At 38.9% G+C, this 25,276-nt stretch overlaps 3 protein-coding genes across 4 annotated transcripts; 2 read left to right on the forward strand and 1 right to left on the reverse strand.

Moving 5' to 3' along the window:
* Positions 1 to 1,135: 1,135 nt before the first annotated feature.
* Positions 1,136 to 7,026, forward strand: LOC126633055 (long chain base biosynthesis protein 1-like). 2 transcript variants are annotated; one of them, XM_050303598.1, is made up of 13 exons: positions 1,136 to 1,327; positions 1,749 to 1,944; positions 2,065 to 2,159; positions 2,783 to 2,874; positions 3,225 to 3,318; positions 3,408 to 3,480; positions 3,571 to 3,703; positions 4,246 to 4,426; positions 5,455 to 5,595; positions 5,691 to 5,786; positions 5,998 to 6,139; positions 6,300 to 6,430; positions 6,517 to 7,026. In XM_050303598.1, the coding sequence occupies exons 2-13, from the start codon at positions 1,839 to 1,841 to the stop codon at positions 6,691 to 6,693; spliced, it is 1,461 nt and encodes a 486-aa protein (XP_050159555.1). In that variant the 5' UTR covers positions 1,136 to 1,327; positions 1,749 to 1,838; the 3' UTR covers positions 6,694 to 7,026. The 2 variants fall into 2 exon arrangements, with proteins under 2 accessions (XP_050159555.1, XP_050159556.1); XM_050303599.1 differs by lacking the exon at positions 1,136 to 1,327 and having other exon boundaries at positions 1,889 to 1,944; positions 3,233 to 3,318.
* An 11,920-nt stretch (positions 7,027 to 18,946) lies between these two features.
* LOC126633060 (SUMO-conjugating enzyme SCE1-like) lies at positions 18,947 to 20,909 on the forward strand. Its single transcript, XM_050303603.1, has 5 exons — positions 18,947 to 19,205; positions 19,324 to 19,407; positions 20,135 to 20,287; positions 20,371 to 20,484; positions 20,576 to 20,909. Exons 1-5 carry the CDS (start codon positions 19,137 to 19,139, stop codon positions 20,636 to 20,638), a joined length of 483 nt encoding a protein of 160 aa, XP_050159560.1. The 5' UTR covers positions 18,947 to 19,136; the 3' UTR covers positions 20,639 to 20,909.
* Positions 20,910 to 21,996: 1,087 nt separating this feature from the next.
* LOC126633056 (uncharacterized) lies at positions 21,997 to 25,082 on the reverse strand. The gene is made up of 2 exons (XM_050303600.1): positions 23,935 to 25,082; positions 21,997 to 22,796 (listed from the first exon to the last, which is right to left on the reverse strand). Exons 1-2 carry the CDS (start codon positions 24,872 to 24,874, stop codon positions 22,309 to 22,311), a joined length of 1,428 nt encoding a protein of 475 aa, XP_050159557.1. The 5' UTR covers positions 24,875 to 25,082; the 3' UTR covers positions 21,997 to 22,308.
* Between the last annotated feature and the right edge of the window lie 194 nt (positions 25,083 to 25,276).

Below are 25,276 nucleotides of genomic sequence, written 5' to 3' on the forward strand. Positions count from 1 at the left end.
AATCAACCTCTCACATTAAGCAAACATGGCAGCAGCCATGGACGCCCATGGCCCTTTCATCTCAGAAGGCCATAACCGACGATGGAATAACCAAAAATACCAAAGAAAGAGCAGATTCCAAACAAACCCAAATCGAAATAAACCCTAGAAATTGAAATTTTGAATTGAAATTCAAATTGGGGGAGCTTTGAGATTTTACCTAAATAGCAGCTTGGATGGGGAAAAGTTGAGAACTTTGTACTGCTGCAGCTAGGTTCGAATGGGTGAGATTTAGAAAAAAAAAATTGAAAAAAATATTAAAGGAAAAATTGAGGGAGGGGCTGTGCCAGGGAGTATTTGTATATGTCTCTCCGAGAGGAAGAGGAGAGAGAAAGCCTGATGTTATGAAACACAGAGGGGAGAGGGGGGGAGAGAGAGAGGAGAGGAGAGAGAAGGGTTGGCAGTCGCACGATTTCTGCCGCACCATTCTCTCCAACTAACAGAGCCTCAGGGTCTCCAACTCTGCTTCTCCAGAAATCCCAAAGCCGAGTCCCTCGCCGCAGCTGGGGAAGCCGCCGAAAATCCCAGCCGAACCCACTTCCCGGTGAGCTTCGTTTTCCTGGTCGACGTTCTCGAAGCCCAAGTCAAGGTTTGTGGAGCAGGTTCCTCTTGCGTTTTGATATGGAGAGAATTGAGGTTTTGAAGATTTTTCTTGATAAGTTTTTTGATATGGAATATCCGGATTGCGTTAAGGCTTTTGATGCTTATGCAAGTGAGGCAGAGAGAATGGAGAGGAGAGGACAGAGGGTTTGGTGGGTTGGTGCAGAGGAGAGAATGGAGGGATAAGGGAGGAAGCCAAATTTTTTTAATTTTTAATTTCCACGTGGACCCTTAATGACACGTGGCATCTAGTCATTGTCCACATGGACGCCAAGTCATCAGTTAACGGAAGAGTTAACAGCCAGACTAACGGATGTATGAGACTGTCCCAAAATTAACACTTTAGGTATGACTTTGGGACGAAAAAAATTTCATGTACCAAATGTTGAAAACCACGAAACTTGAGGGTAGTAAACAATTTTTGCCCTTTATTCTTTTTCTGTCCTTGTACGCGCCAAACGGTCCCTACAAAAATACCAACAACGAAAAATAAAAACACAAAAAATATTATCTGGCAACGAATAATCAACTCGGTTGAACGCCGTCCCACGCATTTTCATCTGAATCTGATAGAGAAAGAGAAGCGGAGGAAGAGGAAGAAGAACCACATCCGATCCTCCTCTTCTGTTGCTCCGTCGTCCCAACAGTCACCACCTCCGCCGTCTCACCCGCTCTCAATCATCGTCAGGTACTAGTCTCACTCATCTCCTCACTGTCTCCGTCCATTGATTTACACACACGCACATATATATGTATAGATTACGCGAATGATATTTATATTAATCAGAACACAGCTCACAGTTTTGAGAATTGTTTTGAATTGCGAACCGAAAAGGCCCCGAATTTCTGGTTTATTTATTTTTGGAGGCGACTTTAGGGTTTTGTTTGCTGTTGGATCTCATTGATCACCGTGTTTTCTGGCAATTCCGTGGACGATGATAAAGAAAATATATTTATATGTAAATTTTATCTTTTGCGGAGTTTCGAACTTTCAATTCTGCTAATGCTAGTTTTAGCTCATAAGGAAAACTTGAAGGGTTTTAGTTCATAACATTGTAAATTTTTGTTACTGGATTAGTAATTGGTGAATAATCGGTATTTACGTGCAGGGAACTTGGTCTCAATGATGGAAGTGCTTTAGTTTCTAGACAAGTGATGTTTGAGGCCTATTTGTGAATTGAATCGAGATATCGAGTAAAATGTCATCAAGCATTCTGAACATAGTGAATGCTACTGTAGATTGGGTGACGGCGACTTTAGATGCTCCCTCTTCTCGAGCTGTTATTTTCGGATTTCCAATTGGCGGTAGCTTACCGGATCCTTATTGCTGCCTCTGTTGTTTGTCTCCCTTTTTTGGCTATTATTGCTTACTATTGAAAACTAATGTTTGTGTTAACAAAGTTTTGTTTAACCCTTTTATTGCAGGACATTTATTTGTAGAAGTTCTGCTTTTCTTAGTCATCGTTTATTTATTTTCCCAGAACAGTTACAGACCGCCTAGGCGGCCTTTAACAGAGCAGGTTCGTGTTTAGATTGCAACCCTAACCCTTTGTCTCCTTTAATAGGACTCTATCTGATAGATGATACTATTATTTAGTACTCTTTGAGATAAGATGTCCATCTCTATTGATTAGGTTTATCTAGTCTTAGACTCCTTTTCCATGTATAGTTAACGCCTTACGGAGAGCATCAGAGGCTTAAACCCAAAATCTGTGTTATACAATCTTCTATGTTATATAACAGTATATGTAACAGTAAACTTCTCTCTGGTTACTCTTTCATGGTAAGTGGAGCCTAACAACTAAACATCCAGTTTGCATGCATGCCTCATTTTTATTTTCCATCGTTTTTTTTTTCAAATGATCTGTCACAGTTTCTTAGTACCTTACCTAGTGAGGGAAATTCCAAGGCATTGTTATGACTAGATTGGACTCCCAATTTATATGAAAAATATGCGATTTACAGATTTGACGAGTTTACTCGGTGAATGGAAATGTAATGATACCTCTATGCGTGTATCGTGCTTGTCACATTTTAACTTTCCTTCTAAATGATTTAGTATGATGTGCTTGAGTTGTGATTCGTATCTGAGGTGTGTCCTTATTTCTCAACTGAACTTTGCTGGTGTATCTGATATATGTAGGAAAAAGATGAGCTATGTGAGGAATGGGCTCCTGAACCTCTTATTCCTTCTATCACTGAAGAGAAGCTGTATGAACCCCCAGTGTTGGAAAGGTTCGTGGGATTAATTCTAATCTTGTCATAAATTGATCCCATGTTTTTCTGGTCAAAATGTAATCTTTGATTCGTATGATCAGTTCCCTAATTTTCCAGAAGAGAGAGCTAGATGAGTTCCTTTAGTAGTGGTGCATTACAAACTGGTCCTGGCTATCTTCTGTATGTCTAGCCTGGAGTTCAATGATGGTCCCTCTTATGTTTAGTCATTTTTCCCTCATTGTGGAAGATTTTGTGTTCGTACAAATATTGTGTAGGAAAAATCATTTTAGTGGATGTTTAATGATTTGTGTATTAAGGTGAAAATTTACCAGTCCCTTCATTGTTCTAAATGAGTATAATCTATTCAGTGCTGCAGGGCCACATACAATAATCAATGGTAAAGAAGTCGTGAACTTTGCTTCAGCAAATTATCTGGGATTGATAGGACATGAGAAGTTACTTGTAAGACGGAGCTTTGCATAGTATCACTGAGTACATTTTTCTATATGTATATTTTCTTCAATGGAGCATTTATAGCAGTGTCATCTCAGGAGTCATGTACCTCTGCATTGGAAAAATATGGTGTTGGTTCATGTGGTCCTCGTGGGTTTTATGGAACAATTGGTATTCTTCACCTACTTGAAATACAGTTGATTTTTCTTCTTCATACATTTAATTGATTTATTTATTTCATTTCATTTTGGTTTGCATCAGATGTCCACCTTGATTGTGAGGCGAGAATAGCAAACTTCTTGGGAACTCCGGACTCAATTCTATATTCTTATGGACTGTCTACCATGTTCAGTGCAATTCCAGCATTTGCCAAGAAGGGGGATATTATTGTTGTGTGAGTAATAGTATGCATAATCTTGATCATCGTAATTATTGCAGTCTTTTCCTCCCTGTGTAGAACTTGTTTCGTTGCAAATGTCTTATACGTTAAGAAAATGCTTGGATCGTTTAACAGTTATCTTTGATTGTGATTCAAATTGACAATGAAATGACTTCTGAATTTACTTAAGTGGTAATCATGAAAGTTATGTTTTACTTCTGCCTTTATTTCATTACTTTTGTTCCTTTTTGCTGATGTAAAGCTGTGACAGTATTTCTTTTGTTTGATGTATTTGCATGACATGGAATAAATTTTAGTGAAATTTTATTCCCACTCGGTTTGTATGACCTTGTTCATATTCATATGCATGGAGTTCAATACGTTAGCTCTTGTTTTCATATTTTTCAAATACTATGTATGTTTTCGTTCTATTTTTACACGAGTCTATAATTTTGATCTTGTGCCTTAGTATCGATGGACCTTATGCTGCTAAAAAGATTTCATGAAAATTTCTATTCACACATTCATGTAAGGCGGTTTCTTTTTCCTTTTTCTAGAGATGAAGGTGTCCATTGGGGAATACAAAATGGTCTTCATCTTTCTAGGAGCACAATCAAGTATTTCAAGCACAATGACATGGAAGATTTAAGGAAAATTCTGAAGGAACTCACTTCAAATAAGAAAAGTGAGCGAGTTAAGAAATTGCGGCGCTACATTGTAGTTGAAGCTGTATACCAGGTATCCCATTCTCTTCCATAATATCAAAATTTATTTAATTATGTTTTTATATGTTGTGAGCTCTTTTATGATTCAATCCAGCATCATCCACTTTCACAAAATAGGTTGCTTATACTTCAGCACACACAATTTAACAGCTAATGGTCTTAGGCAGTGGCAGAGCCAGGAATTTACAGCAATGGGGTCAAAAAATAACTTTCAAAAATTGATCATGCTTTCATTTAAAAATAGATTTCAAACTCAAATCCCAAATCCCACATACACCCATAGCTCTCACTCAAACAAAGAACAAGTAGATACGAAAATACATAACAAATTTCTCTAGCACTAATATGAGTGATTGCTCAAAGGAGAGCAAAAAGTGAAGCAATCTGCTGCTGCCTTCTCTAAATAGTGCCCCATGTTTTTCTCATTCTCTGCGTCTGCTTCTCTCTCACAATGGTAGACCTGACTGCACTCTTTTTCAAATGGAAGAGCCGAATGCTCTCCCTGGTGTGGCTCTCATCTCTCTTCTGCTGCCGCTCAAAACCAAAAGGCATTACAAATGCCTTAATATATATTGGATGCTGCCCAAACAAAAGGCTCTGCCTTCTCTCCCCCATTATAAAACCAAAGTCATCAGCTTTTCTTTTTCTTTATTTTTCAAAAAACCAAAGCAATGCCTCTTCCCATTTTTTCTCTTCTTTGCACCAAAAGAAAAACAGTGGCCCAACAAACTTATTGGGGTCAATGAATCCCATTGCACCCACCTTGCCTCCGCTAGTGGTCTTAGGGCCTATGACACCTTCACCCCTTTAATAACGGTGGAAGATGGTTCTTGAAATCAATCCTCCTGGTATGGTTGAATTTTTTCAAGGTTTTACATAAAGTCTTGGCGTCATGTTACGTTTTGAGGAAAACTTCTATCTCTAATGAAATTCATGAATCACTGGCAAATAGAAAAGCAAACTGTCTGTTCTGCCTTCAACGCTGTCATTAGCATGTTGATTTTATATGACTTTTTTTGCTCCTTTTAATAAAATTTGCAGAATTCTGGCCAAATAGCCCCCTTGGACAAGATTGTTGAATTGAAGGAGAAATATAAGTTTCGTGTTTTATTGGATGAGAGTAACTCGTTTGGCGTGCTTGGAAAATCCGGAAGAGGTCTCACTGAATACTGTAGGATTCCGGTATTTTTAGAAACCCTTCTTTTTTTCCAATCTCTCGTAACTATTGAGTATTGATCCATTACCTGTTTGTGATTTCTGGTGGTGTGGTTTTGCAGGTTGAAAAAATAGATATTATTACTGCTGCAATGGGACACGCATTAGCCACAGAAGGAGGATTCTGCACTGGAAGTGCTAGGGTCACTGATCACCAAGTAGGTTACTGAATACATACTACTAACAAGTTATTATATGATGTCTGTGTTGACAGATGGAATTTGTAACAAGAAAATCACTTTCTTATCTTTCTATATTAATAAATTCTTATAACTATTTGCCCACGAACACTTGTATGTACATGCATTTATTAAACAAAAATATTCAAAAGGTATCTAAATGATAAATTTTGGATATGGTATTTGGCAGCGATTGAGCAGCTCTGGTTACGTCTTTTCTGCTTCTTTGCCCCCATATCTTGCGAGTGCTGCCATTACTGCTATTGATATCCTCGAGGAAAACCCTGACCTGATAACGAAGCTGAAGAAAAACATTGCCGAATTATGGAAGGGTATGTTCTTGATCTCCTATTCATGTGCATATATATCCATGTGTTGTGGTTTACCCATCCCTTGTTCAATTTCCTTGGTATCTCCTTTACTTTGTCAGAGCACTTACCGCCTGCCTTGCATTGTGATGCTCTTGATTGAGAAATATGATGTGATGTGCAGGATTGTCAGGTATACGGGGCCTCTCATTCGCGAGCAGTCCAGAATCACCGATTGTCTTCCTCAGACTAGAGAAAGCAGACTCTTTGAAGAATGAACTGCAACTTCAGCTCCTTCAAAATATTGCTAACAGTGTAAGTAAATGGTTATCTTAATTACACTTTTCTGAATCAATTTCTGCTACTCTTCTTTCTTAACCGTAAGGGTTGCGGTTTTGCAGTTGTTAAAGGAGCATTCCATTTTCGTGGTCACCTCCCAAAAGTCAACACTTGATAAATGCCGTCTTCCATTAGGAATTAGATTGTTCGTCTCCGCTGGGCATACAGAATCCGATCTGCTCAAGGCAGCTGCATCACTGAAAAGCGTTGCAGAATTGGTGCTGAAGGATCATATTTAACTGGTGGATCCCAGAATTCTCTCGCTCTCGCATCCATGCGGACATGATCATGGTGCAGGAGCACGTCCAGCATCTTTACGAAGCCCTTCGATGGTTGATCAGTTTTGTGATGCAGACTAACAAAGAAAGGCAGCGTATCCGGGTGTCGATAGTTTATGCCATACTGATACGATTAAATTATACTTGCATTTTGTCGCGTTTTGACTTGTGAACGAGATTAGCATGAAGTTTAGTCGATAACATGAGTGTGTGTCTATTTGATTTGTTGGAAATGACTAGATGAAATATGATCTGTTGCTTAATTTTATGCAAACTATGAATTTCGGATCCTAACACGCCTGTCATTCAAAATTGACTTTACCCCAACACTAACTGCGCATTATTGGAGGAATTAATCTGTCCACTCGGAACATCATCCCATGGTATTATTTGTCCGTTACAATGTAGCGAGTGTGTTTGTTTTGTTTTATTAACTATTGATGTATCGTCACATGTGATATGAGTGAACGACACAGTTGATATCAAAACCTAAATGTAGTATCGACAAGTAAATCCACATGTTACAACATGAACATGCTCTTTTAGTGTTGTATTCATATTAAATTTGTTCGCTAAGGTGTTGTCATAAGGTAACATTTATCCAAATACGAATGGAATGTTATCATAATCCGGATATCCTTGGACTTGCTTAGTTATATCCTAAATTCAAGTCAGAGTTAGGGTTCATTAGAAATTGGACAGGCAAGGAAATTTCTTGTTGAGTTACGTACTTACTTAAAAACAGGAAACATAAGAATTTGAATTATACAAAACATAGTACGTGGGAGTTTGATACAGACTAGAATTGCATGTTTCCGTAAAGTCCTGATCTTTTGAAATTATTTTTGTTATCAGAAATGCCATCGAAAAAAACAAAACACGAAAAGAAGCGAAGGGAGAGGAAGAAACAACCACATGTGAATCCTCATCCGTTGCTCCGTCGCCCCCAAACCGTCACCATCTCCGCCGTCTCACCCGCTCTCAATCATCAGGCTCTACTCTCTCTCCATGTTTTCACTGCCCATTTATATACATACATGTTTTTGTACTTGTCACAATTTAACTTCCATCCCAAATGATTTAGTATGATATGCTTGTGATTTCCTGGTTTCTTAACCGACCTTTGCTGGTGTATGTGAACCTCTTATTCCTCCTACCTCTCAAGAGAAGTTGTATGATCCCAGAGCGTTGGAAAGGTTAGTGAGAATATTAAGGTTTTCAAAACTAACGAGTATTAAGCAATTTAATTACCCCCGCCTTGGTTGTTCTAAGGGATCCCACTAAAGAGTAGAATTTATTCAGTCCTGCAGGGACACATACAATAATCAATGGCAAAGAAGTCGTGAACTTCGTTGCAGCAAATTATCTGCCATTGAAAGGACATGAGAACCTGCTTGTAAGACGACGTTTTATTTTCTTTTATGTATATTTTTTAGCAGATCATTTGTACCTCTGTCTGATCTCAGGATTCTGGCAGTCCTCGTGGATTTTATGAAACAATTGGTATTCCTCACTACTTGAGATGAATTTGGTTTTTCTTTTCATACATCTGTTTATTTCATCTCATTTCATTTTATTTTGCATCAGATTCAGATGCCCGCCTTGCTTGCGAGGCAAGAATAGCAAACTTTTTGGGAACTCCCGACGTGATTCTCTATTTGTCGACTGTCTGCAATGTTCAATGCCATTGCAGCATTTGCCAGAAGAAAAAAAATGATATTATTGTTGTGTGAGTATGCATGCTCTTGATCATGTTGACGGTAAAAGAGTCGCATGAGAAATTTTGCAAAGACTTATAAGAGGTTCTACTACTCTCTATATTGCCAATTGGTTTTATGATAGAACCCCAATTTTAGTTCGATTGCTCCTCATATTGCCAATTGGTTTTATAATAGAACCCCAAGTTTTTTCATGGTATCATAGCCAGGTTGCCCCACATGTGAAGCTCAACTATCACACGTGCTCCACGCATTGTCCACATGTTTGGCTTGCAAATTTGCTACACTTGAGGGGGAGTGTGAGGATGTGAAGGTAAAAGAGTCCTACATCGGTGGAAGAAGAAACCATGCAAGGGTTTATAAGAAGTTAGGCTACTCCTCATACTGCCAATTAGTTTTATAATGGAACCCAATGTTTCCAACTTCCTTACAATCAAACTCGATCGCACTAATTACCATTTCTGGTAAGCCCAGATGCTTCCCTTGCTTCATAGCAGGAATCTCGTCTCCTATGTCGATGACACTAGCAATTGTCCTCCAGTCTTTTTCAAGGATGGTGAGGACAATCTTACTGATAATGTGAATCCCGAGTTTGAAGCATGAATTCAACATGACGCTATGGTGTGTCTGGGATCAATAGCTTTGTTCATCCCATTGTGCTCGTTGTCCGAATTAGGAAAGATCAATTCTTATTTTGAATAGACATGTCTGCATGAACATTATGCTTCACAGTTCACTAGTTGTCTTCTTCAACTTCGCAGTAAGTTGATGAACACTCACCCTAGTGACTCTCCCATTACTAAGTTTCTCGATCATGGCAATTGCCTTGCTGACACCCTATCTTTGTCTGGTGCTCTAGTTTCTGATTAAGAAATTGTTGCCTTCATTCTCAACAATTTTGGACCTGCTTATGATGGCACTGTGGCTTTTGCTCAGGCTTGTGAAGAAGCCATCTCTTACAGTCATTTGGAGGCCCTTGTGCTTAGTGCTGAACGTCATAAAAAATCCATGCTTTCTTCTCTGCTGATACTGGGCCTACTGCTTTAGCTCCTGCTCGTGGCGGTCATGGCATAGGTGGTTTCCGTGGTCGTGGGCCAGGCTACGGTGGTTTTCATGGTGGTCTTAGCTCCTATAACAGTGGTCGTGGCTCCACATTTCGTCCTTGTGGCTCGAGCTGTAGCTCTCACTCTTCGTTCCAACAGTGATGGGCTTCTTAGCGTTGATCATTCTCAAATAGGTATTGTGCTTTCCCATTCTAGACATATTCAATGTCAGATATGCAATCGCTAGTGACACTCTACCATTGACTGTTTATATCACCTCAATATGGCGTATGAGGGCCGTGTTCTTGCATAAAGCCTTCAGGCTTTTGCAACTGCTGCTCCTCATTCCATGCCTGCCAAATGCTCATGCCTTCCAGAATTGGTTGTTTGATTCTGGTGCGGATACTTATATAACCAATGATCTTGCTCAAGTGTCTAATCAGCGAACCTACAACGGAATTGATCACGTCAATGATGTTGTTGGCAGCACATGTTTGAGAATTTCTGAAGTTGGCACTTCTTGCAATCGTACACCTCAAACATCATTTACCTTATCTAACACTCTTTATTGCTGAATTGCATCCACCAATATGATATCTATTCATCGTTTAACCAATTACAATCATTGTTCCCTAACCCTTTATCCTAATTCCTATCATGTCCAGGATCTCAAAACGGGGATGACGCTTTTGCAAGGCTGGAGTAAAAACAGATTCTACCCATTTTCAAGTGTTTCTTCTAAAAACTAATGGCGTTTTTTTGCTTTCTTAGGAGCTAGAGTGTCAAATGCTTTTTGGCATTTTAAAATAGGTCATCCTTATGCTTCTGTTTTAAGGTTTTTAATATCTAAGAATAAATTATCAGTCTCCGCCTCTCTGGTCATGTAACTCAGGATTTTTGTCATTTGTGTCCTATGGGCAAAATAACAAATTACCATTTCCTTTATCAAGTTACCATGTCTCCATAGGGCAAAAGTCATGTCCCATAGAGCATGTCTGAATGGATTAATTCCAATGGAAAAGATGACATTGAATTAATAAAGAAAATGGAAACTTGCGACTGTTGGCCATAGGACATAAATGACAAAAATCCTGAGTTACATGACTAGAGACTAGTAATATATTCTTAGATGGGTAATGCTGGGAAGACTAAATTTGTAAACTAAATTTTGTAAACTCAATGACATAGAAGTTGATGATTAGATTATTACTTAGTGTTTATTTGTCATTGGTGACACATCATTTAGTTTCCAAATTTAGTCTATTTAATTTCTCCCTAGAATTACTCTTCTGAGATATTAGAGAATTTAAAATAGAAGCAAAAGGATGACCTAATCTAGAATTCCAAACAACATTCGACACTGTAGCTCTAAAGAAAGGAAAAACACCATTATTTTGAGAAGAAATGCTTGAAAATGGATGGAATCCATTTTTACTCTGGCCTTGGAAAGTCGTCCTCCCCGTTTTGAGATCCTGAACAACATAGGAATTAGGATAGAGGGCTAGGGAACATTGATTGTCGTTGGTTAAATGATGAATAAATATCACATTGGTGGATGCATTTGGGCAATAGAGTGTCAGATAAGGTAAATGATGTATGAGGTGTACGAATGCAAGAAGTGCCAACTTTAGAAATTTTCAAACCTATGTCGCCAACAACACCATTGACATGATCAGTTCCATTGCAGGTTCACGAATTAGACACATGAGAAAGATAATTGGTTATATGAGTATTTGCACCAATATCAAACAACTAATTATGGAGGGCAAGATATGTGGCATATGTGGAAGGAGAAGCACTAGTTACATAAGCGTGAAGTGGTGTTGCAGGAACACAACCCTTGTACGCCATATTGAGGCGACTGAAACAGTCAATGGCATAGTGTCCATGGCAATTGCATATTTGTCTTTGAATACGTCCAGAAGGGGAAAACATAGTACGTCTTTGAGAATGAGCAATGCAAAGAAATCCATCACTGCTAGAATGGGAGTGAGAGCTAGAGCTCGACCCACTAGGATGAAATGAGGAGCCATGACCACTGTTATGGGAGTCACGACCACCACAAAAACCACCTTAGCCTGACCCACAAACGAAAACCACCCGTGCCACGAGTAGCAGCTGCAGCAGCAGGTCCTATATCAGCAAAGAAGACAATATGCATTTTTTAACGACATTCAACACCAAGCAGAAAAGACCTTTAAAGCACTGTAAGAGATGACTTCTTCATGAGCTTGAGCAAAATCTACATTACTTTCATAGACAAGTCCAACATTGTTCAGAATGATGGCAACAAAGTCTGAATCAGAAATTGAAGCACCAGACAAGGATAGGGTGTCAACAAGGCGATTAACACGATCAAGGAACTTATCAAACTCATTAATGGAGGAGTCACCAAAGTAAGCATTCATCAGCTCACTACAAAGTTGAAGAAGACGACCAGTGGACTGCGAATCATAACCTTCACGCAGACAGGTCCATGCAAAATGAGAACTAGTTTTAGGGCAACGAGCACATTGGGAAGAACAAAGTTATTGGTCTAGGACATAACCATAGCGTCCTATTGAATCCATGCTTTAAACTCGAGATTCACATTATCAGTAAGATTGCCTAAAGCATCATTGAGTAAGGTGGGAGGACATTTGCTAATGCCATCAACATAGGAGGTGAGATTCTTGCTATGAAGCAAGGGAAGCATATGGGCTTGCCAGAGAGGGTAATGTGTACGATCCAGTTTGATTGTAAGGAAGTTGGAAACATTTGGTGGCATAGATAGAGGGATAGAGGATGAAGGGTTGGAAAAATAAGACGCCATTTTGGAAAATGAAGGAATACAAATGATGTCATTGTTATAAATATGTAAAAGTTAGAGAGATAACCTTTTTAGTGAATGGAGTAAAGCAGGTGTAAAATGTCACACTGAAACTATAGCACAAGAGGATAACAAATAAAAGACGGATGAATATATGATGTTATTGATCTTTCTTTCTTTCTGTCTGTGTTTTTGAAAGTATACAGAGTGCTCTATTTATAGAGCAACTCCAATACTGATGCATTAATTATACATTGAAAATTTACAGCACCCTTTTGGAAAATATGATCTCCTGCATCCCCAAAGTCAATTTCAATATGTATGGGCATTGAAAATGTGTGTGTGTGTGGGCATTCATAACAATGCCAACGTTTTCAACACTCCCCCTTGGATGCCCACATACCAACATCAGTTGCCTCGTTAGGAAAAACTTAGTGGAAAAAACCATAGCGAAGGAAAAAGAGTACAACTTTACCTGGATTGTTGATATAGTGTTAAGTATCTTATGTTGCCTCGTTAAAACCTTGATAGGAAAAACCCAGTGGGAAAAATCATAATCAAAGGAAAAAGAGTACAACATGCATGTATCATGGATGCTCCCCCTGATTCCGCATTCTCCAAATTTAGTTGTTTAGTAAGTTTACGTAATCCGATACTTTGCACTAACTTCTGAAACATGCATTTTGGTAGAGATATGGTGAACAAATCTGCCAGATTTTCATTAGAATGGATTTGTCTTACTTTAATAACTTTAGCCTTCTGAAGCTCATGTGCACTAAAAAACTTTGGAGATATGTGTTTAGTTTTATCGCCCTTGATGAATCTTTCCTTCATTTGGGCAACACAGGCTGCATTATCTTCATGAATGACAATTTGAGTGTCTATCTTTGAAGGTAGACCACATGAATTCTGAATATGATGGATCATTGATCTTAACCAAGAACATTCACAACTTGCTTCATGTAAAACAAGTATTTCTGAATGATTTGAAGATGTAGCAACTAATGTTTGCTTTGTTGAGCGCCATGAGATTGTTGTATCTCTATTCTTGAACACATATCCATTTTGTGAGCGGGTTTTATGCGGATCAGAGAGAAAACCAGTATTTGCATATCCAACAAAGACCTAGTCATTTGTGGAGTTCTTTGAGTAGAAGAGACCCATGTTTGTTGTCCCACGAAGGTATTGCAATACATCTTTGACATCCTTCCAATGACGAATTGTTGGAGCAGAGCTATACGTTGCTAACAAGTTAACTGAAAAAGCTATATCTGGTATAATGCATTGTGCTAAATACAATAAAGCGCCTATTGCACTCATATATGGTACTTCTGGACCAATAAGCAGTTCATCATCTTCTTTTGGACGGAATGGATCTTTCTTAATGTCCAGAGAACGAACGACTAATGGCGTGCTGAGTGGATAAGCCTTGTCCATACCAAATCGCTTCAGGATTTTTTCAATGTAAGTTGATTGGTGAACCAAAATTCCACTAGCACAATACTCGATCTGCAGGCCGAGACAAAATTTCTTTTTTCCAATGTCTTTCATTTCAAATTCGCTTTTCAGATATTCAGCAGTTTTATTGAGCTATTCAGAGGTTCCAATTAGGTTCATATCATCGACATATATTGCCACTATAGCAAATCCAGAGTTGGATTTCTTAATGAACACACAAGTGTAAATGACATTGTTGATATATCTTTCTTTGATCAAATACTCACTAAGACGATTGTACCACATTCGTCCAGATTGTTTTAGCCCATACAATGATCGCCTTAATTTGATCGAGAGCATACCTCGTGATTTGTTAGTTGTTTCAGGCGACATAAGTTCTTCTGGGACTTTCATATATATGTCAGTATCTAATTCTCTATATAGATACGCGGTGATGGCATCCACAAGTCGAATGTCAAGTTTTTTTGAAGCTACTAAACTTATTAAGTAACAGAACGTAATTGCGTCCATTACATGAGAGTTTGTCTCCTCATAATCAATTTGAGGTCTTTGCGAAAAACCTTGTGCAACGAGTCGTGCTTTATATCTTGCAATCTTGTTTTTCTCATTGCTTTTCCTTATGAATACCCATTTATAACCCACGGGGTTTACACCAGGCGAGGTTTGTACTACTGGTCCAAAAACATGTCGCATTTCCAAGGAATTTAATTATGCATGGATTGCATCTTTCCACTTAGGCCAATCTTGTCTCTGTTTACATTCATCAATAGAGGGGGGCTCAATATCATCACTTAATATGATTTCAGTGGCTACTGCGAATGCGAACATATCATCAATGATTATTCCATTCTGATCCCACAATTCATTAGTACATGGATAATTTATGGAGATTTCTTTGCTCTCATGTACTGTTGTCTCTTCAGGGACATGTGTCTCATCAATGACATTTTCTTTTTCTGGAAGTTCAGAATCATGAATTGTAGATTTGTCAATCATTCTCTTTTCCTAAATGATTTCATTTGGATTCAGCTGTGCCCTTGTCTTTCTCTTTCGAGAGGCTGAATCTTTTGAACCTGGGGGTCTACCACGCTTCAGGCATGCACCAGATGAATCATTTGCTGCCACTTTATTTTGTCCAATAGGGACATCAATCCTTGCAGGTGCATTTGCAGCTGGTATATGTGATTTTGTCACTTTCATAGCATCATTAAATGCATCTGGCATTTGATTGGCAATGCTTTGAAGATGAACAATCCTTTTCACTTCATTTTCACATTGAGTGCTACGTGGATCAAAATGAGACAATGTGGGAACAACCCATGTCAGCTCTTTCCGTTCTTCAGGAATGGTTTTTTCTCCCCCTAACGACGGGAATACCGTCTCATTAAAACGACAATTAGCAAAACGAGCTGTAAACATATCACCAGTCAAAGGTTCCAAATATCTAATGATAGATGGTGAATCAAAACCCACATAAATTCCCAATCTACACTGATGTCCTATTTTAGTGCGTTGCGGGGCAATAGGCACATAAACAACACAACCAAAAACTTGTAAATGTGAAATGTTTGGCTGTTGCCCAAACACAAGTTGTACTGAGGAGTATTGGTGGTTGGCTATAGGTCTTAATCGAACCAATGATGCAGCATGTAAGATGGCATGTCCTCATGCAGAAACTGGCAATTTTGTTTTCATGAGCAGAGTGCGAGCTATTAACTGAAATCGCTTGATCAATGCTTCTGCTAGACCATTTTGAGTATGGACATGAGGAACAAGGTGTTCAACATCAATGCCCAATGTCATGCAATAATCATCAAAAGTTTGAGACGTAAATTCACCAGCATTATCAAGTCGGATTGACTTAATGGGGTAATCTGGGAGCTGTGCACATAACTTAATTATCTGAGCAAGAAGTCTCGCAAAAGCTATATTTCGAGTAAACAAGAGACAAACATGTGACCATCTGGTAGATGCATCAACCAAAACCATAAAATATCAAAATGGTCCACAAGATGGTTGAATAGGTCCACAAATATCCCCTTGAATTCTTTGATGGGGATTCAACATCAACCTTTAGTTGTGATAGTATGATTACCAATTTCCCTTGAGAACAAACCTTGCAAGGGTTATCATTTAAGATAGCAATGTGTCTGCTCAATAATGCATGTCCATTAGAATTGGTAATGATCCTACGCATCATGGTAGATTCTAGGTGATTCAGACGGTCATGCCAAAACATGTAAACTTTTTGAATCAATGAACTTCTGGTTCATGACAGTATGTGATTCAACTATCTTTATGTATGTATAATACAATTTACTCGACAAACCATGCAACTTCTCCAATATACGCTTCTCGGTATCATTGGAGGTAATGCATAGATACTCCACATTTTCTGCACTTTTCGTTTCAATGTGGTATACATTTAAACGTATGTCTTTGAAACTCAACAAATTTCGAGTAAATCGAGTAGTGTACAACGCATTATGTATAGACAATATTGTTCCATTTGGTAACATAATATGGGCTTTCCCTGAGCCTTCCATTACACGTGAAGGTCCTGATATTGTTGTTACCCTTACTTTTGTAAGCATCAATCTTGAGAAATACTTTTGATCTCGAAGTATTGTATGCGTAGTTACGCAGTCTGCAAGATAAATATCTTCACCATTTCTCATGTTTTGAGAATAACCATAGTTTTTATCCATGCTCTTTAAGTAAGGGAATCAGAGTTAAAAGCAAGTTATAACAAGAAATTTACATACCATTTTTATTGAATCTGAAATGCTAGTTTTAAACTACAAGTTCAGCATAATAAAAGTACATCAAACATAAACGATTCAGTCGGACCGGTATACTTCATTTCCCCTTTCCACAACAAAGTCTGCAACGTCTAGGTGAGTTGTGTTTAACTGCCCTGATAAGTCACACATTGGATAAGGTATATCCATTGGTTTAGCCTGGTCAAGAAAATTAGTCTTGACACCCTTCTCCTTGAGGGAGGCTTGATACAGATCCACCAATTGTTTTGGGGTACAACAAGTACGCGCCCAATGCCCATTGTCACCACACCTATGGCAGGCTCGTTCAGAGTTCCTAGGAGCATTGTTCATATAAGCTTTGCCTTTTTGACGATTCACATTTTTGAAACTCGGGCCTGAATTATGCCTTGGAACTTGGTTGTGAAATTGACCACCATGGTTTTTGCCTTTCCTGTTCCATCGACTTCGCTTGTGGCCACGTCCTTGTTTATGATTATCGCCACTAGAGAATGTGGCGTTCACTTCGAGGGAAACATCATTCACTTCTGGGAATGGTGCAGATCCAGTAGGTCGGAAATGATGGTTTTTCATCAGGAGCTCATTGTTCTGTTCAGCTACTAGGAGCACATATATCATCTGGTTGTATTCAGTAAAGCCTTGTGCTCTATACTGCTGCTGCAGGAGCATGTTTGAGGCATGAAATGTGTTGAAAGTCTTTTTCCAGCAAATCTTCCTCAGTAATAGTATCCCCACAGAGTTTCTTATGAGATGTAATTCTGAACAACGCATAATTGTACTATGCCACTTACTTGAAATCCTGGATCCTTAGGTGAGTCCATTCATAGCGAGCCCTTGGAAGAATCACCGTTGTCTGGTGATTGTATTTGTTTCTCAAGGCATTTGAGAGAGCTAACGGATCTTCAACCGTTAAGTACTTGCTCTTTAGTCCCTCATTAAGATGACGACGAATAAAGATCATGACTTTCGCCCGATCTTGAGAGGATGAGTTGTTCTCTTCCGTGATGGTATCTCTAAGATTCCCTGATTGCACATGGATCTTGGTATCCAGTACCCAGGTAAGGTAATTCTTCCTGGTAATGTCCGGGGCAGCATAATCAAGCTTTGTCAAGTTCGCCATTTTCTTTTCTGAAAGAAAAATGAGATATGTAAGAGCGTGCAATAATATGTATTCCTGAAGGAATATAGTGTTAGAACTTCTGGTTCTTACGAATTTTTCATTTTGATCTTCAGGCCAAAATGATAAGTACTCGAAAATTCTGGCTTGAGATTTTCAGGATGAATGAGGAGGGGGATTGTACCGCACCATTCTCATTGAAATAATATAACATAGAATGAGCGATTATTCTACACCACTCAAGTAGCAGGAAAAATTTTAATACGTAGAGTAGGGTGGACAATTATACCGCACCACTTTAAATTGCAGTAAAATTAGATCTGCAGTCCAAGATAGGCAATGATACCGCACCATCTTGGATTGCAGTAAGATTACATTTGCAGTTCAAGATGGGCGATTGTACCGCACCATCTTGGATTGCAGTAAAATTAACATAAATAAATACTGGGTTAGTAATCAAGATCTACACCAAACAAGAAATCAAAGATATATGTAACTGTTAAGTTGAGAACTAAAAGCAGGCATGGAGCAAATGGTTCGTCGTGAGGTATATCGCGCAGTTGAGGCAGAGGAAGAAGATGAACAGTAAAAATCTTAGAGGAAACATTTTTTCTTTCGGCAAAGAGAAATGATTTCTTTTGGCGAAGAGAAATGAGGAATAGTAATATTTAGACAGTCGTGCTGATAACGTGTTATAAATATGTAAAAGTTAGAGAGATAACCTTTTTATTGAATGGAGCGAAGCAGGTGTAAAATGTTACATTGAAACTATAGCACAAGAGGATAACAAATAAAATATGGAGGAATAGATGATGTTATTGATCTTTCTTTCTTTCTTTCTGTCTGTGTTTTTGAAAGCATACGGAGTGCTCTATTTATAGAGCAACTCTAATACTGATGCATTAATTATACGTTGAAAATTTACAGCACCATTTTGGACAATATGATCTCCTGCGTCCCCAAAATCAATTTCAATCTCTATGGGTATTGAAAATGTGTGTGTGTGTGGGCATTCATAAAAATGCCAACGTTTTCAACAGTCGTAAGAATTTAGCTTGTTGATTATATAGATCTACGAGCTAGTGATGAGGTTGTTACAGTATCGCGTTGTCTCTAATTACAAGTTTGTGATTTCTGGTGGTGTGATTGTTAAATTGAAGGAGAAATATTAGTTGTGTGTTTTATTGAATGGGGGGCTAGATTTTAAATAAACTTACTTTTGGGGTCGAAGACGAATAAAAAAGAACAGGAAAACGCGCTCGCCTTTTGAAGCCGCGTAAGGAATCTTGTAGAGTACGGACCTATTGCTTTGGGCGCAGCCCGGAAGTTTCTAGAGAATTTACTCAAATCTATAATTTCGCGATTTCTGATATCATTGACCGACAAACAACATAGACTCCGTCGACATTCGAAAGACCGAGTCCATCTGATCTGATTGTTTGCCATACGTTAGAAGTATCAGTTACCTACAGAGAGAGAATGTCTGGAGGAATCGCGCGCGGTCGTCTCGCCGAGGAGCGAAAAGCGTGGCGCAAGAACCACCCACATGTCCGTACCGACCATCGTCCTTCTCTTCTGTTCTCTCCTATGTTATTTTCAATTCAATCTTCATTCGCCGTTAATTGCATCGCCTGACGTCGTTTTCGTGGCTAATTAATTAAATTAGGGTTTTGTGGCGAAGCCGGAGACTGCTCCGGATGGCTCCGTCAATTTGATGGTGTGGCAGTGCATCATCCCCGGCAAACCATCTGTGAGTCTTCTTCTATTTCTTTCTCCTGGTGAGAATTTTGTAAGACATGCAATTGAAGATAGTTAAAGATTGGGGATTTTGGGATTTTAATTCCGAATTTGACTTGCTTGATCAGTTAGCCCCCTCAATCGGGGTATTAGGGTTTTAGATTTTATGGGGGTTATTTTCTAGTTTTTCTCTATTTTGTTCTAATTATGTTTGACTGCATAAATTTCTATAGAGAATTGCATGTGGGTTTTTTTTTCAGAAGTTGTTTGGTGGACTGCTTTTTCGTACTTCTGTTTAGTTTTGCCTGTTGGCTTGCAATTTTGGTAAATCGGCACTTGTATACAATGCGCAATTCGGATAGTGTATAACATGTAGGATTTAGCTTTCGGCACTTATATTCTAGTCAGTGTTAATATCTGAAATCAATTAGAGGGTCTATCAATGAATGCTGGAGGGAGGAACGTATTGAAACTGGGAAGGTCTAGGCGGGCTAGGGGGTCTCTAGGCAGGTCTAGTGCCCTTTCTTATTTCTTTAACGCCTAGGGAATAATTGTGGCAGTGGCCAACCGCCTAGCTCCTAAGCGGGATTTTTAGAACAATGTTCAAGAGCTTCATAATGCTGACGGGAATGCTTATTTATATGATAGACTGATGGTGGTTGCTTGGTTGCTGGCGTAACATCCTTACAAGAAATTTTTGCAATATATTGTTTTCGGTATTGATCTTGCTGGTATTGCAGACTGATTGGGAAGGTGGCTACTTTCCACTTACACTTAACTTCACTGAGGATTACCCCAGCAAGCCCCCAAAATGCAAGTTCCCACAGGGCTTTTTCCACCCAAATGTGTATCCTTCTGGAACTGTTTGTCTTTCAATTCTCAGTGAGGACAAAGTAAGCAATATCTCCTGCTGTACCATGTATATGGAGATTGTGTTCATTGATGAAGTCGTCCTAACATCAATTTCTATTTTTAGGGTTGGAGGCCGGCCATCACAGTGAAGCAAATCCTAGTAGGCATTCAGGATTTGCTAGGCCAGCCTAATCCTGCTGATCCGGCACAAACTGAAGGTTATCAACTCTTTATCCAGGTTTGTCTTGATCTCTAGCCGTCTCTCATTCACTCCTGTGACTGTTCATGAAATATGAACTGTGTTTGACGATTTCTGTCCTGACTTGCAGGAACCAGCGGAGTACAAGCGAAGAGTGCGACAGCAGGCAAAGCAATATCCACCTGTTATATGATGCATTGTTCTTTTACTAGATATGATTATAAACTCACTGATTTGGTCAAGAAGGTCATGCTTAAATCTCTCTGCTAGACGTGATCAACCTTATAAGTTGGTTCTCATTTGAATTGCAAATATGATATGGCGTTGTTTTTAATGTTTTATAGTCATTGCTGTTCTGGCAGTGGACATGGTGTTATGTTTGCGGCTATTCTCTTTGTATTATTGGAAGCTCTGACGCACTTCAAAATTCAAATTAATACTTCAAAACTCACTTTTTTTCTTCATCTCTCTCTGATGTAGCCATGACATTGACTTGTGTTCCGGATGTAGCCATGGCATGTGTTATAGTTTGTAAGAGTTATGTAATAAACAAACGAAACAATAATGAAGAGATAAGAACAGGATGAGGAGTGTGAAAATCACTACCCGTGTTACAATCGGAGAACGTGACGGAATTTGGACTTCTTCATTTCTACTCCCTTCTAGAGAATTTAATGGGGCCTATATTTAGAATTGGGAGGTTAGGGGTTAGACTTTTGTTTCATATAATTCGTGTGTTTTGTTTCTTTCCCCATTTCGGTCGTTCTCGTTCACTACTGCATGTCTGTAATGTAGTACTCCAAAGTCCAACTGGCCATTCAAAGTCCTTTTCCTTATTAGCATCCTTCTAGTGACTGATGAGACCCAGCGTCCTTTTCCGCTTCCACTACGAGAAGTACCCTTCCCTACAAGGGAGGAAAAATATTGATCCGGTTGCTTACTAGTTGGTTGGTCCGACTATCTAACATCAACATGCATCGATGAATACGAACATGTTATTGACTATTGTCATGTTGGTCACATGATTGAAGTTATTAATACTTTGATTACATAATTGTCAGCGTGTTGTCAAGAAAATCATATATCGCAAGTAACTTATGATGGCCAAGCGATTTATCCCTAGTCTTCCTCCTACCATAGAGATTATCCTCTCTTAACACTTACACGTCACTTGTAGTGATGCATATAAAGGGAAGTATCTAGTGACGAGGAGTAGTTTTTGGTGTACTCGACAATAATCCTAAGAGCATGTCCAACAGAGATAGAATTGGGTAGCAAAGTTAAACTTGCCATGTCATGCAGGAAAATTGCATTTCCAGCGGTTGTAGTAACTCTCAACTATCTAACTGAAGAATTTACGGAGTCAGTTGATACTTCTTCATGTTAGCAAATTGAGTCTCGCAGTATATTTTCTTCAAAAGTATTGTTTAGTAAAGAGATTGTAAAGTGCCATAAAAGTGCCAAATGGATTCGCAAATGACACTTTTAAGAGAAAAACTAACTCGTTTGGAGATGCTGAATTCCAACAATTAATTTGCGAGTGATAACCAATGAATTAACATGGCTTTTGTTATAGAAGGACCTTCAGTTTCATCAAAACAAGGCATATCAAATCTCAGATACAACTTGAACATAAGAAGGCTTGAAATATATACAAAGGGGAACATATGGTCTCCTGCAAAAAGTAAACAAATGAAAAAATCTTTAGAAGGATATGAACCCTGTTTCTAAAATCTATCTTTGCTGATATTTATGGCACTGGTTAGTAACCTTATATATCGACCATGATATCAACATCGTATCATTGTTGATACTATGTAAATATCGGTGTCGATATATTACTAATATGTTGTCAATAAGCTCCTACGATATCGTGTGTGGGGATCTTCCACTACTCTCCAAGACAATCTCAAACAAATCAGCATCAGATTCCTCATCAAACTCCAGTTCGTGACTAGGGTTTCGGCTGCCCTTGGTTGTGCATCTGTTGAGCCACTGGGAGTCAATTGATCTGTCCATGGAGAAAAGCTCCATGCTATCTTCATAGAATGCAGCAGCAGAGGATCTCACAAGAGGGCCCACAAAGCAAGGGTTAGCTGTCCTCTGGGCATTGGCCGGGGCAAACTTGAAAGCACTTTGACCAAGGTTGACCAGGACAGTAATGTCAGTGTTTGCTGCTAGGGTTGGATAGAGAGGAGTGCCGAATTCCTCTGACTTGCAGTGGACCACGTGCACAAGCTCTGATTCCTCAGTGAAGTATACCTTCTTTTGTCTGGGATCAAACCCGCATCCAATCACTCTGTCTCTTTGTCCCCATGCTGCTTTTTCTGATTCAAACACAAGTTTAATCCCTGAAAAAAAAAACCCAAGTCCCTAAAATTAATCACATAAGCACAAGTGAATGCAATGTTCTAAAAATATTTTAAAAATTTGAAGTAAACTGCAAAAATTTGGAAGAATACTTGGCTACTTAATGATGAGTATGAATTCCTACTCAAAATCATCCGTGTTCGAATTACAGAGTTTTGTACTTATGATTAAAATCGTTCATATTATAAATCACTCTATAAAGATTATCCCTGCAAAAAGAAAAAAAAAGAATTAAAACTAAGATTCTTTAGTCAACATATTGTGGCAAATACATAGACGATCCGTAATGCTTTTACCAATTCCGTTCATCTATTTTTATAGAGTTTGATGACTAAAGACCTTAGTTTTATTTCATTTTTTGTAGACGCGATTTTTATGGAGTGATTTATAATATAAATTGTTCTAATCATAAACATGATTTTCTATGAATCTGAAATAAACAATTTTAAGTAAGAACTCCTACTCATCTTTTGAGTAGCCAAATATTATTCAAAATTGCAGGTGAAGTAAGGAATAGTGTTGCAACAAACACCTAATGCTCTATAATCTATTCTTCATTTTCATAATTGTTTCGTTCCTTACGGTAATGAAGTCATTTCTTCTTACTGCCAGTCCGACACATACATAAAGATATTTATTAAAAGAAATGGCTTATGTACGATTCGAAATTCTACTTTCTCTACAGTGAAGAATGACTCCTTATACGTAAGAAACTAAGTTTTTTTTTTGTATGTTTATGTTTTAGCAACAACTATAAACCTACTCAGATGAAACCAAGTACATGGCAGCATGTAATGGGTCCATACTGACATTAGTTTCCAAATTTCATGACATCCTGCTGCGCGTGAAGAGGTAATATGTTGGGTCACGTATATTAAGTTATTTTGTTCTTCTATGGTTAGATTAGTTCATCAGTCCTTCTAGGTAAAATATAAAGTCATCATGCCTTACTGTACAATTATTAATAAAATATTCAGTTGAAAATGTAACGATTAAAGCGAGAATGTGAAAATCGCTACCCTTAATAATTTGCGCACTCATGATTTTTAACATAGGACAATGCACACTGCAAGCACACAGTGACATCAATGACAAAGACGAGGGAAATTCAAGAATTACCATCAAGATGGACAGAGCCATTGGAGCCGAATCCGATGCTTCCCGGATAACTTCCCGGCAGTTTGAGAGGAAGAGCGCCGCCGACGGAGAGTCCAATCGACAGCAACGCAGCTTCATTTTTAGCATGATGAATATCATCCTTAACTCTAATCTTCAACTCCTCAATTCTGCTAATGCTCTCACTACTACTCCTCACATGAACCAAAGAATCCGAACTCGAATTCTCATCGTATCTCTCCTGAATCAATTTAATCTTCTCTCCTTCCTTAACAATCGACTGACTTGTGTCATCGCCGTCGTGCGAACTCAAAATTGTGATCTCGAAATAAGCTTCTTGCGGGAAGGAATTGTTTCCAAGAGGAGGGCCCGGCAGAGGCAGAGCAGTTTTGATCACAGAGGCGGCAGCAGAAGCAGAACTAGAAGTGCTTAAATTAAGCACTTTTTTCAACCCAGGATTGAGTCGAATTTTCTGCATGAAATCGACTGATCCTTGACACACTTCCCAGCTTATCTCCGGCTCTGCCTCCCTAACTCGTTGATCGCCGGCCACGCACATCCCCAAAAGTCTCGACCTTGTCGAACCGGAAGATTGATAATTTGTGAAGCCGAATCGCGACCACCCGTTTTCCACAGCGTCCGTGATGGACGTCGGATGATTACCCCAGCTGAACAGCGGCTTTCCAGAAACCCCCCGGCGGTAATAGTTGTTCCCGGTCGACATGCTCTTGCTTGGTTGGTGGTGATGAAGCCTTGCAATTCCATCCTGCAGGCTCTGTGTTCTAACAACCGTCGTCGCTGCAGCCGCCGTTGTCATGCCGCCGCTGCCAGCATTTTGTTTACGTTTCTTGTAACAATTCCATCGCCATAATACGATCAAAACAACCACCGCAACAACTCCTGCGCTGACTGCAACCACCGCGGCATGCTTCAATCCGATCATGTGTTTCGATCTTCTCTCAAATGGGCTAACGAGAATTTTTGTGTTTTCGGTAAAATATTTTCTTATTTTTTAGGGCGGAGACGTTTTAAGAAGAAGCGGAGGAGCCGGAAGGGAGAGGGCGTGGACTGACTTGGTTCAAGAAAGGCAGGGAGAAGGAGGAGAAGAAAGAAAGGAAAATTAATGGGGTCAAAATGTGGGCATGGCATCTGTTGTAGGAGTAGAGAGACGGGCAAAACGTTTTTTCAAAGGCAGAGACTTTTATTTATTTATTTATTAATTTCGGAACAACTATATATCGTTCAAATTATCACATCACAAATGGTGAGAGGATAAATAGTTATACTTGAACAATTATGTATCGTTCAACTTATGACTTATTAATTTCGAAATATGCTCATAATA

The sequence above is a fragment of the Malus sylvestris genome, chromosome 8 (genome assembly GCF_916048215.2).
Source record: "Malus sylvestris chromosome 8, drMalSylv7.2, whole genome shotgun sequence".
NCBI classification, from domain to species: domain Eukaryota; kingdom Viridiplantae; phylum Streptophyta; class Magnoliopsida; order Rosales; family Rosaceae; genus Malus; species Malus sylvestris.